The 15,357-nt window shown below is 41.9% G+C and overlaps 2 protein-coding genes across 8 annotated transcripts in view; both read right to left on the reverse strand.

Moving 5' to 3' along the window:
* The window catches only part of MSRB3 (methionine sulfoxide reductase B3), an 87,337-nt gene extending 81,241 nt beyond the window's left edge, over nucleotides 1–6,096 (reverse strand). For 2 of the 5 annotated variants that reach the window (XM_069773779.1, XM_069773777.1), the window contains exon 1: nucleotides 5,913–6,096. In XM_069773779.1, coding sequence (XP_069629880.1) covers nucleotides 5,913–6,081 — 169 coding nt within the window. In that variant the 5' untranslated portion in view covers nucleotides 6,082–6,096. Of the gene's footprint in view, nucleotides 1–5,534; nucleotides 5,633–5,912 lie in introns of those variants that run through there. The other 3 variants (XM_069773781.1, XM_069773778.1, XM_069773780.1) reach the window with 3 other exon arrangements.
* A 954-nt stretch (nucleotides 6,097–7,050) lies between these two features.
* Nucleotides 7,051–15,357, reverse strand: part of LEMD3 (LEM domain containing 3) — a 58,058-nt gene continuing 49,751 nt past the window's right edge. For 2 of the 3 annotated variants that reach the window (XM_069773512.1, XM_069773511.1), the window contains exons 10-13: nucleotides 14,261–14,342; nucleotides 9,682–9,787; nucleotides 9,508–9,586; nucleotides 7,051–9,256 (exon numbers count right to left, since the gene is read on the reverse strand). In XM_069773512.1, the coding sequence (XP_069629613.1) occupies nucleotides 9,093–9,256; nucleotides 9,508–9,586; nucleotides 9,682–9,787; nucleotides 14,261–14,342 (431 nt within the window). In that variant the 3' untranslated portion in view covers nucleotides 7,051–9,092. Of the gene's footprint in view, nucleotides 9,257–9,507; nucleotides 9,587–9,681; nucleotides 9,788–14,260; nucleotides 14,343–15,357 lie in introns of those variants that run through there. The other variant, XR_011322608.1, reaches the window with a different exon arrangement.

Raw genomic sequence — 15,357 nt, forward strand, 5'->3', positions numbered from 1 at the left:
AGCACAATACATAATAGCAGGGGCTGGGGAAGAAATCTGCTTACCTCAGCAGCAGTGAGGTATCAGCTGGAATACCCTGCTGGTTTGGGGCACAGGACAGAGACAATTGAGGAAAGTCCATAGGAGAAATATAAAAAGAGTGGTCCAGAAAACCAAATCCCCACAAACCTTTTTTAAGGACTTGGTTTCTTTAGTCTACAACACTGATTGTGGAGATAGGATAATGCTCTGAAAACCTGCATCTTGTCTTAAATAGCATTACATCACTCAGCTATTACTCTGTATTACTGTCATAGTTATTACTTGACTGTCGCTAGATAAAAATGTACTATTATGTAATTCATACGTGACAGAGCAACAAAAAAGGCTTGTTTTGCGCCAGACAGCTACTGTATTTCACATTTTAAAGGACTTCACGGGCAAAGTCTTAGGGTCTTGCAAAGTATCTGTTGTAATCCTTCCCAGCACAGTTCAACAGCCACTAAAATAGTTTGGTACAATCCAGCACCTCTCTCAAGTTCAGAGGCAAGTAGCAAAGCTGCCTTGTGGTTTTGGATGAGGGATGCCAGGTTCTGCAGAAGATTAGAAGCCAGCAGCATCCAGCTGGTCCCTCCCTGAGTAAGCCACTAATTTGCTACACAAGTCCGTGGAGATCTTGTTTGTCCCTTACATGTGCTTCCTTTTAAGTTCCAGCAGGAGCACACAGAACAAATATGTACACAGACAATTTGGTTTCTCTTACAAAAAGAGAGGTTAAAAGGTGTGCTGTCAGCACAGGGTATTTTTCCACTGTATATACAAAAGACCTAATGAAACACTGATTTTAATCCTAAAAAAAAACAACAGGAAAAAATGAGGATACAGTCTAGAAGTACAGTTCCCACAGCAAGCACTTAGATACTAGGCTTTCACCAACGGAGTTGATTTTCTGCAGCCATTCAAAAGCAGAGATGATAAAGCTACAGAAAACCCAAATCACTTTATTTGTGGAGTTTCTGAATTTGCATCTCAGGGCTTTAACTTCACACAGTTGGCTGATCCACCTCAACTTTTCTGCCTGTCCCTGAGCTGGCAGCCTATGCATCTGTTGTGTCTTACTCCCTTCTCTCCCTCAAACTCATGCCATGGCTACTGACAGTGCCATTGGTGTGAAGGAGCAGAAGCCTAACCAACCTGATCTGCAAGCTTTGATTTCAGCACCATTAAGACAATCAGTGCACTGCTGGATCACTCACTAGTACAAATTCCACTTGAACTGGGTGTAAGTCGTGACTGCTCATCATCAGGACACGTAAGGAAAGATTTGCACTGGCTTTATGTTTAGTATCAAGCTTCCTCCCAGCAGCAGGATGGTGACAATCTGACCCAGGCGGCAAAGCCTGCTTGTACAAAGTTAACCATTTTTCTTAGCTGATTTGAGTGAGTACAGTAACTTTATATCAAACCAATGCTTGCTCTTGAACCAGCTGCAGGAAACCCACAGCCGGGCTCACTATGCTATCAAACCTGCTGTACGAACTGAACTGCATGAACTGCATCCACGCGGCTCTCGCCCCAGCCCACCCGCCGCACAGGTCCTCGAGGTGGTTCAAATCACCTACGCTCTCCGTGCATGCAGCTGGAGGCACAGCCTCACCTGCGGATTTCCCCGAGAACTGCACATGGGGGAACAAGAACAGGGCAATCCCTCAGCCAGACTGAACGCTTTCGGGGCTGTTTCCTTTTGGCGACGACTGGCACAGATCACTTCCCCAGGAAGCTGCTAAGGTTCCTTGTGTTGATTTTTTTTTTCTATTTTCATTGTGCGGTCAGAGTGAAAGTGGTGGCATTTGGCAGCTACTTTCCATCAGCACTATTGTTATTCCTTGGTAGTTGGGATTTGTTTTCCGTCAGGTGAAACGCAAAGGCGTTGTCCCTGTTTGGAAGAACACAGAGTTAAAGAGACCCCTGGGGAAATACTTCCAAATGCCATGCACGACGTTACTCGTAAGATTTCTTGGATGTGGTAACACTTCCCAACAAAACAATGCCTTAGCACGCTGTGTACGTTTTTCTGACCTGTGCCCACATTTCAAGGAAATCATCAATCCCGATGTTCAGATGCTTCAACTGAAAGGAAAGAGCTAACTGGGAAGCTCTAAAGAAGTCCCATCCTTAGACTTCTGTCTGTGCAACACTAAAAAGCTGAAACATGTTTAAATGCAAAACTTGCTGGAATGATAATTTCCACTGCTCAGCCTAAATAAGGAAGTACTTATGCTATTAATCACATCACAAAACAATGCTAAACTATAAGTCTGTGAAGACAGCAAAACCATGTTAACACCTTAGAAGTTTAAGCATTGTTCCTGCCTGTTTTGGGCCAGCATCGTTCAATTCCTCAGGGTCTTAAAGTCCTTACTGAGAAAAGCCTCTTTATTCCCAGGACCAGTTGCTAGACCGTGTGGTTTTCAGATAATGCTATTGGAACTGAGGTTGCTAAATGAGAACCAGAAGGCTGGAGTTAAGCACATAAATTATCATTTCCAATTACCTCACCACAAATGGGGTTCCCAAAGAATTCTACCACCCTATTTTCAGAGAAAACATAAGGATCACCATCTTCACAGATTGAGGACGTAAAAATCCCCGTTAAAACCCAGAATGACATTCTTCATCTTCTGGTAGAAGTTAATGATGCAATACATGCTCCCTTCCTTTTCTTAAGTGCTTGGTTGGAAATTACTTCTAAAACACTTCTAGTTGGTTATATATTCACAAAGTTCCAGAGAGGACAACTTAAATCTTTAGTTTTGTGCCTTTTTTTTTTTTTAATCTAGTACATATTAATAGTTTACTGAGAACCTAAGGTCCTTCTGAGACAAATGAAGCACCCAAAACCATAATAATACAATCCTACAGAAGCGACAAGAGTGAGGGATGGGGAAGTTAACCTGCAGCCAATTCTTACTCTATGAGACACTAAAAAAAAAAAATGTCCCAAAAGCTTGCGGGTTTTTTATTGTTATGTTTTAAAGACCTCTGGCTTGCGTCGAGAAAGTAGCCTCTAAGTAATTCCATGTATGGACACGGTTATTCCAGAGCAAGAAACACCCTATTTCCATCTAGCCTTGGAGTCTGTTCCAAAATAAGCATACCAACTTCAGAGTTACTCAGGGAAAGATAAATCCATAACCGACTTTATTCTACAGTAATTCCTAAACACACCGTCATAAATACACCAGGAATTTGAGGGTCCATTTTTCTGGGGGTCTTTTGGCTAAAGGAACCCTTAAACAAATCAGGGCTATACCAAGCTGTAATTAGGCTGATAGTTTATCCCACTTTCCCATCAGCTAAAGCCTCCACAGCTTAAGTTCATAGCCCGAGTGCTGCCGGAACTGCAGCTTTTAATGAAAAAAGAAAAAGAATAGAAAGGGGAAAAGAGGGTCATATTCCCTACCTATGACTAATACAAAGTTGCATGTAGCTTAGGAATTGCTCTGTAATGAGGACGCACTCACTTTAATTATGCAGCTCAACAGAGCTATCTCAAAATTGCATGGCTTTACTGCATCACTGGCTTGTAGCGACGCCAGTCAGATGCAGACAGGCAGACTTCTTAACCTTCTGGCTAAGAAGATTAAATGCTTAACAGAGTGATCTCTCCCCCTTCGCCCTCCTATTCCTCCATCTTTTAAAAGAAGTAACAAAAGAGGCTTTAACAATCCACCTAAAAGGGAAATTTTGTTTTCTAGTATTTCTAATGTAATAAATAGGCTGGACCTCCAATGATAGAGAAACAAGTATCACCTTACAAAGCTGACAAAACGTGAGTAGGTAAACAAGATCCTCCCATACCTTCATAAACATCAGGGCAAAGGACCAAATGTTCCTTGTGTGCAAGTTTCCCTTATCGAACAGCTGTAAGGAATTCTTATGGTACGCACAAAAAAAAAAAAAAGATTGTATTAATCAGATGCCTGTGAGAGCGTATAACCACCACCACTTGGAAAAATAAGCAAGGTCATTCAGTCAAAAGATTCTGTCTAGGATCAACTGCTTTATATGGCTTTGCTACCGAATATAGAAACATTACCCCGTATACAAAGGCACTATTTTTAAAGACTGTGCTTTTGGGGGAGAAATAGAATTCTTTTTACCTCCTAAAAGATCTTTTCAAATGTGTGTTATAAAGATCCAAGGAACGTCAGACAGGAAAAGGATGAACCAACCACATTCTGGACTCAACTATATATGGCTTAACTCCACTAACTTCAGTGGTTTAGAGAAATCAGTGCAGAACTTTATTTAAAAAAAAAAAAAAACAAAACCAAAAAAACCCACCTTCTTTCATCTCAGAATTCCAGGAGTATTTAGTAACTCTGGTTAAGCTATTCACCATATGTAATTCCCTATGTAAAATTTAAAAGACAATTAAGAGATACTGTTCTAAAATAAGCCATGTCTACAGCAAAGCAGGCGATTCTTTTAGAAACTATGAGCAAACATCTGATTAAGATGACAAGCCACATGGAAACTACTTCCAGAATCAGACCTAAAGGGCACTGTTACCAACCAAATTTGGCAGACGAGAAATCATGACGAACTGCAAAGGCATGCAGCAGTGCAATAAAAAGTTGGGAATCATCAGCAAAGACGACGGCAAGCACTTGTGTTAATGCAGCGAGGGCAAGAACATAAACAGGACAAATTCTCAGCATTAAACACTGGATTCAGAGGAATGGCACTGTGCCATAGTGGGAGTGGAGCTGGCTCTTCCATTTACAGACCGCTTGCCATAAACAAGCCATATCAGTATGACAAAGGTATCTGCCTACTGCAGATATCTCATTCTGACATCTATCTTTTGAGAGAGCAAAGTTTCAGAACCATTTTGATAGTAACAATGGGAAGCTTAGAACTAAAAGCATGACATATATAATGTAAGGCTCTCTACTTTCCTAAAAGCTGTGTTTAAGGCCAGAACTCTTACAGAGATCTGACGTTTATCGCTGGGTAACAGTAGGCATCTAGCCTTACCTGTAGATACCCATCGTTAGATTTGGCATTTTTAATAAACAGTTATCCCTATTTAAGATCACGGCGCCTTCAGACAGTCTTTATGCTGAGGGGACGATGACTGGAATTTCAGCTCGAGCGGAAAAGCCAGCATTTACAGCAGGTTTGTCAAATATTACAGGAAGCCTAACTGAGTCTCATTTCTATTTCCAGGAATACGAAGACGCACTAAGTACAGCTACATTAACTTGGAGAGGGGACAGTAAGAAATGAATTATACTTTGTTCTTCGCATCGGCTACGTTTGTCAGTAGCGTAACACAAAACCAACCCATCAAGCGAGCACACTGCGCTCCCTTCCAGAAAAGCGACCAAATTCTGAAAGCCTACGTGAAGTTTAAGCTCCTTTTTTGACCAACGAAGCACAATTTACCGAGTGGGCGACCGCAGCGGAGCCGACCTGATCACGCACCCCGGATAAGCGCTGCCTCACCACGGCTGCTCTTTCTGCTGTACCTCCCAGAAACTATTTACCTCGTCTCCGAGCCCGAAGCGGCGGCTGCACCCAAGGACACCCGGAGCCCGGAGTCCCCGCGCTTCGGCCGCTGCGGCGGCCGGGCCGAGCCGGGCCGGGCCGGGCCGGGCCGGGCCGGGCAAACCCTCTCAGGGGCTCGCTCCGTGAGAGGGGGCTCGCCCCGAGCACCGGCCCCAGCCGCCGGCAGGGCCCGGGAGGCGGGAAGCGGGGGGGGGGGAGGCCCTCAGCCGGGACCCGCTCCTCGCCCCCGGCAGGTGCGGCCCGGCCCCCCGCGCCGCCGCGGCCGCTCCTCCCCTCGCCCCCGCCGCAGCCCCCCGGCCCGCCTTCCCCGCGGCGCGGCGGCCGGCGGAGGGGCAGCCGCCCGCCGCGGCTCCTACCTGCGGCTCCTGCGGCGGCCGCCAGCGCCAGGCAGAGCGCGGAGAGGAGCGGCGGCGAAGGCAAAGGCGCAGCGCGCATGAGGAGAGGCCCGAGGGAGCGAGCGAGCGAGCGAACGGCCCCGTCCCCCCCCCCGGGACCGCAGTGACGGGCCCGCCGCCCGGGGAGCATGACGGGAAATTCCTGGGCACCGGCGGCCGAGGCCAAATATGAACATGGAGCCGGGGGGGACACCCGCCGCCCCCCGGCCCCGCGGAGCGGGCAGGCGGCCGGCCCCGCCGCCGCTGCAGGGGCGAGGGGGGGGCGGCCCGGGGCCCCCGTCCCGTCCCGTCCCCGCGGCGGGCCCGGAGCGCGCTGTCCTTCAATTGAAGGGGTGCGCTGGGGAAAGGCCAGCCGAGCAGCTTCTCGCCTTCTCACAAATAACGCTCCTGCTGTTCCGAGGGAGCACGGCCCCGGCTCCCCTGCCGGGGGGCAGCCCCCCCGCCGCCCGCACCCACCGGGGTGGTTTGGGGGGGGTCAGCCTGGCGGGAGCCGCTGCCCCGAGGGCTGCGGGCCGCGGCCGGCGGGCAGAAGCCGAGTGAATGATCGGCTTAGTCACAGGCAGAGAAATTAAGGCAGCTCTTACTGCCCACCATGCACATCTTTAAAAAAATAAAATAAAATTGCAGCAAAAGTCCCCCCCGCCCGGGGCGGGACCAAAAGCGAGGCGGGCAAAGGCATGTAACAGACACACAGACCCTGCCTTGGTCCTCCTGCCCCCCACCCCTTCCGCACAAATCATCACTGAAACCATTTTAAAACAGCGCAGTAGGAACGTAATGACCGAAGAAAAGCCTCTGCTGTCTGTTAGGCTGTCAAAATCCCCTCGAGGACTCAAAATACAAGAAACGAGCAGAAAACACACGGCTAAGGCTCTTCACCTCTGCCTCCGCCGCAGGCCCTGGGACAGACGCGACGCGACACTCCAGGGACGCTCCACAGGGTACGACTTCAGCGCGCAGCAGCACCTGCTCCGCTTGAAATCCTAACACACACGAAAAGGTAGGTGGCCATGATTAATTAACCTCCCCCCTCACTCCCCTGACGAAAAAAGTATTCCAGTCAAAGAGACAGCCAAATAGCTAGAAGGTGAGACGCATATAAAAACCCCTAATAAACCTTTAATTCGAGTTTGTTTTGGTTTTTTTGTTTGTTTTTACAGGACAGGGTGACAAATTACAACAAACATCTGATTTTTCTCAAATGTTCAGGTATTACACACATTCCCATCTGTCTTGCAGGAAGGGATATTGGTCAACTTAACAGTTTAAGGTAAAATAAGCTGCATAATAGTACATATTACAATAATAAAATGTACAGTGTTTACAAGAAATATAGTTTAGAAGCAACATAGATGCATTTGCATCGAGGCGACCTTTTAAAATGCCACAACTATTTTTACATTCACTCTTGCAACAGGTCACAAGATGGGGTCACTAAGGTCAGGTTAACAAATCACTATGATGCACATCAAATACAACAAAATTAGTTTATATACATATATATAATACATATACATGTATATTATACATATACATATATGTATATAGTAAAACTCATCAAAATCTACCAGACCTGGCACAATCTACTTACCCATCAAAAATATGTACTTGTCCTTGGTAAGCAGAATTCTGCATGGCTGATTATATATTATATATACTCATTCATTAGCATCTGAGACATAAAACTGAGGATTTAAAATTTTTCAGTTAACAAACTCTCCAATAATAAACATGGTGCCCACAAAAGCACAAAGGTAAGGCACAATAGGATTTTCTGTTGCAGAATAGTGTGCATCATGTTTACTTAACCATAAGAAAAACGTGCATTATTTGTGCAAGTTCATGCTGCAAATCCATCATATCTACAAAGTAAAGTGAGTTTCAGTAAAATTTGTGGGACTGGTGTGCTTCCAGTCTCACCTCCTACAGGATGTTCAGCTGGATAATTAGATAAAATTGTTGTAGAAGTGGGGATTAGTAAAGCCAATAATCTTAGATTTGCAACTAAGCTTCTCAGCAACAATTTTGTACTTCTAGGTAAATGTTAGTAAATTTACAAGCTTGGAATGACAAGATTTAGTCAGCTGTACTTCTTGTTTGCATCAGCCAAAATTGTTGCAAGGAAGTATGTACCTTTTAAAATTTTAACAGGTAACTGGTTCATTAAAACAAGTTATAACGTATTGGGAAAGTCACTTAATCCCAATGGTATTTTGTCACAGCCCTGGCAATTGTAATAATAAATACAGCTTTTCACAAAATATTTTTCCAGTATCTGCCAATTGCTTCTTTATTGCTCACAAATTTGAATTCATTACAATTGGTATCAGACCTTTCACAAAAATCATAGTCAGGTATTTTAATATAAAACCTACAAAAGATATTTAACCTGTATCTAATACTTTTAAGGTATTTGGCCTCTTGTCATGGTACAGCCAAAACCATATAAAACATCAGGTTTTGAATAAAATAGGAAGCTTATTCACTGCTTCAATGCAGACATCCTCACAGAACACAACCATTTTTGCCACCACCAGCATTTACATTTATATACAAAACCTAGTACATCCGCATTCAGTTTTGTTTTCCCTCACACTTATACGCAACCACTAATGCCAGATTAAACTTCCCCCATACCCTAAGCTGCAGAAAAAGATTCTTATACAGCAACAAAAAACTAATATTGACTGAAAAAGAAATTTTAACTTATTCACCATCAGGAACTGTAGGTTGGTTGTTACAAAATACCCACAAGATTATTTCACAGGAAACTATGGAAATACAGGAAGTCATCTTTTCTCCATGCTTTTGTATTATCAAAAACACTTCTTGGTGCAAAAATACAGTCACCACATCTGCAAATGTATAATGAATTCGGTATTCCTCATGCAAAACTTAAATGCATTGGTTTACTATAGCCCCGGAAAACTTCCTGAAGCAATTTTTTTCTTTTACTTTTTTGTCAGCTCAGTATTACTGCCTCATTGCTAAGTCCCTTTGGAAACAAGATTTCTGGAACGTTCAAACTTTTATTTAATTCATTAAAGTATTACATACAAAAAGCACTAAAAAAGGAAGACGGCAGCCAAACAGGAAAATTCCTGTTGCAAGTAACAGTCCTAGCAGTTGTAGAAAGTCTTCTCAGGAACTTCCCTGAGAATTAGTTGTGCCTGTCCGAAGACGCAGATGTGACATAGAGTTCATGTGTTTGTTTGATGGCTTCAGTGGAGTGTTACAAGTAAGAGCCTGGGGAAAACGATGATGATACCGATCTAGTCGCAGGTATTTTACCGTTACCAGCTTTCCTATGAGGCAAAGAAATAGGAAAAGAGAAACCTTCTAGTTCAGTATTACTACATTTTCCTTCAGGACGTAATACACACAAACACATCATTACACTGAAATTAGTTTACCAGGTGGTGACTATTAAAAAGATACAACTTTTGTTACAGCTCAATACTTTACATGTAAAACATTTCACTATTTAAACGAACTCCAACTGCACCCATCTTCTGTCATTTCTACCCATGTTTTGTTATAAACCCCCATTCCTTACCATCAAACCAAGAGCCATGTAATGCCTTGAAAGCCTTTCCAGCATACTCTGGAGAGAGACACTTGACATATACACAACCCTGCATTAAGAAAGAGAAGTTTGGGGTTTTTTTTTTTTGAAGTCCAACAGACAAGGATAAACAAAGCATTAAGATGTTACTAGAAAGACAGTCACCTCACGTGAATTTTTGTCAACAGCAATATGAACAATTCCATCATTATCACTGCATTTCTCCAAGATGGCTTCTTGAATTGCTAGATGCCAGTGATCACCAATTTCCCTAGGCAAACAATGAAAGATTTAATTAAGCACAGTATTTTTTTAAACATTCACAACAATCTCATCCTTCCCCACTTAGTTTGGTTTCTCTGTAACTTGACATTTTCTGTTAAATGCCTTTGGGACAGATTTAGTACTTTAGCCTTTGAGTAGTCAGTAAATTGGGTCCTACGGTCCACTTCAGAAAGTTCAACCCTAAGAATCAAAAGGAATCATCTGTATTTGGGGGAGGGAGTTGTCCTCCTCTTCCAGCAGCCTGGCATCACCTTCCTGTATGAAACTGGAAGCAGCCATGAACTAGTCTTCTCTCAGCTGCTAGGACAGGCTGGCCGTTGTTCTGTAAAGGCCTCTGTCCCTTTGCTCCATCACCTCTACCAGCAGCCACAGAAGCAAGATTACATGTCAGGCTTCAGCAGACTGAAGGAACTTTTTAGCTATTCAGACACTGCTCATCACCGAAATAGCTATTCACTATCCCAAACAAAGCATCAAATTGCATTTGTCCCATAGGGTACTGATAGAACATGCCAATCTAGATCCAGAAATAGAAGTTGTTAAAATCAGATTCCAATCTGGGGGGGCTTTTCACAAAAAATATTTTACTGTCAAGACTAAACAACCTTTAGGTGCATCATTAGAGAAGACAGAAGTCTATGTACTTTTGTGACGGTACTGCAGGAACTACCTGGTCCTAATACAATAAATCTAAGCCAAGGGAAAACAATTTCAACAGCCTTAATACATCTTTAAGCCTGCCTGAATAGTCTTTACACAAAAAACAATGAACTTACTCTTTCAATAATACCATCATGAGCTTTGGGTAATTTTAAAGAGTTTTCTCTACATACGGCCAAAATTCTTGAAATGTTTAATCTACCCTCCTCCTTATTCATTAAAAAACAAACAAACAAAAAACCAACATGGTGGGGATAAATGTACATAGGGAAATTAATTGGTCAGGGACATTACTTAAATCTGTCAAGCAGGACACTAACACAACACCTGAGGGACTCTGGCAACACGGAATGTCAGATTTGTTTCTGTCATTTGACCTTGACTGGTTAGAGGATCAGACTTCCCAGTTGATGCCCCTTACACAGGCAGATCATATATAAACAAACAAAAGTGGGAGGGGGACACAAGAATGCAAAGAAGATCCAAATGAAGTGCCTACTGGGAGAGAGACTTTCCAGTGGAAAACACCTACAATTTAAAACCCTGCAAAAGTTAGGAGAAGATGCACCCTACTCAGGTTGGAAGAAAAAAAGTGTTTTCTTTTTACTAGATAGCTCAAAATGAAGGGAGTATACAAGTCGTCTTCTTCCCCTTCTCTAACAGTGTAAACAACAGTGTTTTCTTTATGACATGCTGTGCTCAGGATGTTAGGGAAATAAAGTCATTCCAAGTTGCAAAAGCCAGGACCTTTAAAGGTCCCCTCCAATCCAAACTGTTCTATCATTCTGTGAAATCTTGACTTTGGTGCATTCCCTCCCAGCCCAGGACTCATGTCAATTTTCTCAAGAAGCATGCATTCATCAGCAGAAAGCCAGCTACCATAAGAAGAGATCATATTGTTAAGAGTAGGCAATCATCTTTTCTGCTGTGTATTCCTCCCAAATACTGAAATCACTGCATTACTGCCAAGTGCTCATTTCCCATTTGCAAATCAAGCAGAAGCACATTCTCAGTCTAGTCTGCTTTTTGTGTTTTGCAGACCTGAGACATGAAACATGAATTATCAACTAACTTGGATCTCCCGTAATGAAATAGGCTCCCAACACAAATGACTTGCCCTTCCCTGATCCTGCACACATATGTTCCATTAGCTGTCAATATGAGTCTTGCAGGAATGCTACCCATGCCTTACGAACTTTTTTTTTTACTGACTTGGTGGTAGATGTAGAAACACTGAAACAGGTTTATCCAAACAATGCTTAAGACTGATATTTTAAAAAAACAGGTTTGTGTCTGGCACAGTAAATGCCTAGAACATACACTCAAGTTTAAGTCTGCTGCTGTGGTCTGAGGGTTCACAATGTCCAGGTAAGTTTTCTGACTTTTGGCAGTAGAAAGATGATTACTTACTCTGTTAGCATTGATAAATAAAAATTAACTGGTATATTCCCCAGATGATTCTTGAGTCAGGAGAAAAGACCTCTATTATGGATGGCTGCTTTTACCAGCTACTGGCATATTGCTGAAAAGTACTTAGTCATTTATTGTTAGTGTACAACAGCTTGACTTAAAAAAGCAGCTAAAAACTTAATTTTCTTAAGCATACCTTGCACTCATGGCACATATCAAAACAATATTTGCCAATATAATCACAATCACTGGTACATGCTGTGTTTCAGGTGGTCAGTGAAGGCATTCATCCCTTTCAGATCTGGACAAGAACATAAACCTCCTTCCTCTTTTGACACAAGCAGTTGAATAAAGTAATTTGTCTTGTACTGAGGGTTTTGGGATTGGGTTTTTTTGGTTGTGGTTTTTTTTTTTTTCTTTTCTTTCTTTTCAGGATTACCCAAGAGTGTGATAAAAAGTACTTCGTTAAGCAGCAGTCCTCTGCAAGACAGCTCATGAAGAGGAATGGCCTGGGGTGTGCAATGTAGAATTGGATGAAGTATCCCACTACACTACAACAATAATCCAGCAGCCCAGTAACGGAGCTAGGTCAACTTCCAAAAGAAAATGTCTACAAAAAACAAACGTATTAGAAGTTGCACTGTTCAAAACAGCTGACTGGACATGATGCTAAAGAGAAGTGCCAAAAAAGAACAACTCCTAGTCTATAACTTATTTATTTTTTTAATGCACTTGCTGGGCATAGACTGGGTCAGTACTGAAAAACACGGAAGTTTACAGCAAAGACATAGGCTATAAAGGAAAATTGTTCTGGCAAAAATAACATCTCAGTTACTAGTTCCATTAACAGCAGACGTTTTGAACAGCTAACATTTTGAAACAATAAAGTAACCAATACAGCATAACAACAAATATTACAGTGAAGCTTCAGGAATGGATTTATTTCAATACTACTCAGACTAACCAATATAATTCGTGAAGTCTTCTTTGTAGCAAGGACAACAGGACATTGATCTTGCCCAAAATTCTCTGCAAATCTCATCTTTTATTTCTTCCTCCTACAGGAGGATCAATTTGCCTCAAGAACAATGCCTAAAATTTCAGTCTTGCTCGCCCTACTGCAACCTGAAAGTTATGAAAAAAGCCACATTTGGGCCTCTACCCACAACAGTCATTAAGTCTTAAAGCCATTGAGAAAGTTTTTTAGAGTTCTTCTCTATGCTAGGGATAACAGCTAAATTAGCTAACAGCTTTCCAATTAATAAGGCAATGAACTAAATTATTAAGTGTGGCTAGAAACAGAAGTGAAACAGAGCTGAAGAAATAAATCCAAACTTTGCAATCATTTCTGTCCATACTCCGGTGTCCCTTCCTACTTCCTGTTATTCCCTATTCTAATCAATAGCTTTTATTTTCCACTCCTCATATTCTTCAGTCCCAATTAGCATCTCACTTTTACTCCATCAGACAGCAGAGCATCTTCATTTTTCCCTTATACAATCACATCAGGGAATAAATTACTTCAGAGGAGTTACTGGAGTCCCTGTATCTCTTTGCACAGGACAAAACAGGCTTCAAATATTAGAAAGGATTAGCTGGCATAACCTACATGTTAGTTCCCAGCTCCCAACATGATCTAGTCCACAGCCAATGGGGATATAACAGGATAGCGGAGTGGATGAAGCTTTAAAAGACTACAAAAAAAAAAATTATTCTTCCTTAACTCTTGGCACATGAAACAAGGCTTTTTACTTATTCACACATGGTACATACTTTAGAATTGCACCTGAGCATTAGAAGCCAGTACTCTGCACTAATTTGTTTAAAACCATCCCACTACAAAAATCCATTTGCTTCAAAACAAGGCAGTCACACTGCCATAAAGTAATAAATCATCTAATTTCAGCCTTTTAAATGCAAACTGTGCAAGTTCTATAACAGTCTAAATACACCAGAATACCTAACAATACTTCAGAAACTTACAGTCTGTTGTTAGGCCACATTGAGTCTCCTCTACCAGCTGATATAATTGAACATTTACAAAAGTAATTAACGGAGAAAGATCAGTCATTGCTCCAAGTAGTTTGACTAAATGCCACACTCTTCAAGAATTGACGTAAAGCAAGACAATGAAGGACAGAAGACAGACAGTAAGATTATTCATGTCTTCTCATAGATGTTAAGAGGAAAAGAGGAAGTTGGGGGGGTGTTTGGTGGTTTGGGTTTTTGGTTTGGTTTTTTGTGGTTGTTTTTTTTTTTTCTTTTACACAATCCATGTTTCTCTTAAGGTGTTCATGTTTCCTCACTTCTTCCAAACCCCTCTCAGAGGAAAGAAACAGACCCTTCCAAAAGATTACAGAAGTACAGACAGATAACTGGTTTTACTTACATAACTGGATCAAACATATTGCGAATCTTTAGACAGGGTGTCAAGCTGTTTGGTGGTGAATTTCTTCTATCTAGATGAAATGCTACAAAGAAAAATAAATTTAATAGTATTTATTGACAGGCATAATACCATCTGGTTAACAAGTGTCAACTTTATACATTAATACCTTTCTGGTTTTACTCAAAAGAATACTTTCTTCCACATATAAAAAAGCTTCAAGCAAATTAAGTTCCCCAGAGTCTTCTACTGCACTGAAGAAAACGTACCATACTTAACTGAATTTTTCAGATTTACAACTTCTACATTTAAAAACATAATGCACTCTCTTATATCCAGGCCACAGTACATGGAAGAAATTCAGGATATTTGAAAAAGATACCATAAAGTATTTGCATTACATCTCCATGAAAAGACAGATACTCTTAACATCTGGAGCAAATTTTTGGAGCTGCAGGTTAACCATTCGGTTTTAACTGCCTGATGAATTTTCATTTCTTCCACTTTTGGGGCAATCTGACTAAGAAATAGGGAGATGCTTAGATGGATGTTGTATTGCATCTGTATTGCAGTAACAACTGTCACGGAGCACTCTACAAGGATCGAGCTTTTGTAACCCTAAACGCTCTACACACATGATCAGAAGCTTGCAAAAATCTGAAATGGAACACACCAGAAGATAAAACAGATGTAAGAAGAAAAATGGAAATTAAAAATAAGAGTAACTCTTTCAAAGCTGAACAACCCCGTGAAATATATTCTGAAGTTCTAAAATAAATACTGGCTTCTCTAAAGTTTGCAAGTTCTATTTGTGGGAGTCACAACAGAAGACTGCACCACGAGAAAAGGAATAAAGGAGCCCTTCAGGTTCAGATAAAGTAGTTCCATGCCTTGAGATGGGCTGGCAAAGCAGCAACAGAAATGGAAGGGGATAACCTGGTAAAACAACTTTCAAGGCTCGAAGGAAGTTTTACTTTGAAGACGTGAGATGAGTAGATTCAAGTGTTTAAATGCAAGATTAAAAATCTTAAGACAAAACGATGTTCCAAACTGATGCTAATGCTTCTGCCTTGCAATCCCTACTTTGGAAAAGCTTGACA

This window comes from Haliaeetus albicilla, chromosome 28 (genome assembly GCF_947461875.1).
Source record: "Haliaeetus albicilla chromosome 28, bHalAlb1.1, whole genome shotgun sequence".
In the NCBI taxonomy this organism is placed as follows: domain Eukaryota; kingdom Metazoa; phylum Chordata; class Aves; order Accipitriformes; family Accipitridae; genus Haliaeetus; species Haliaeetus albicilla.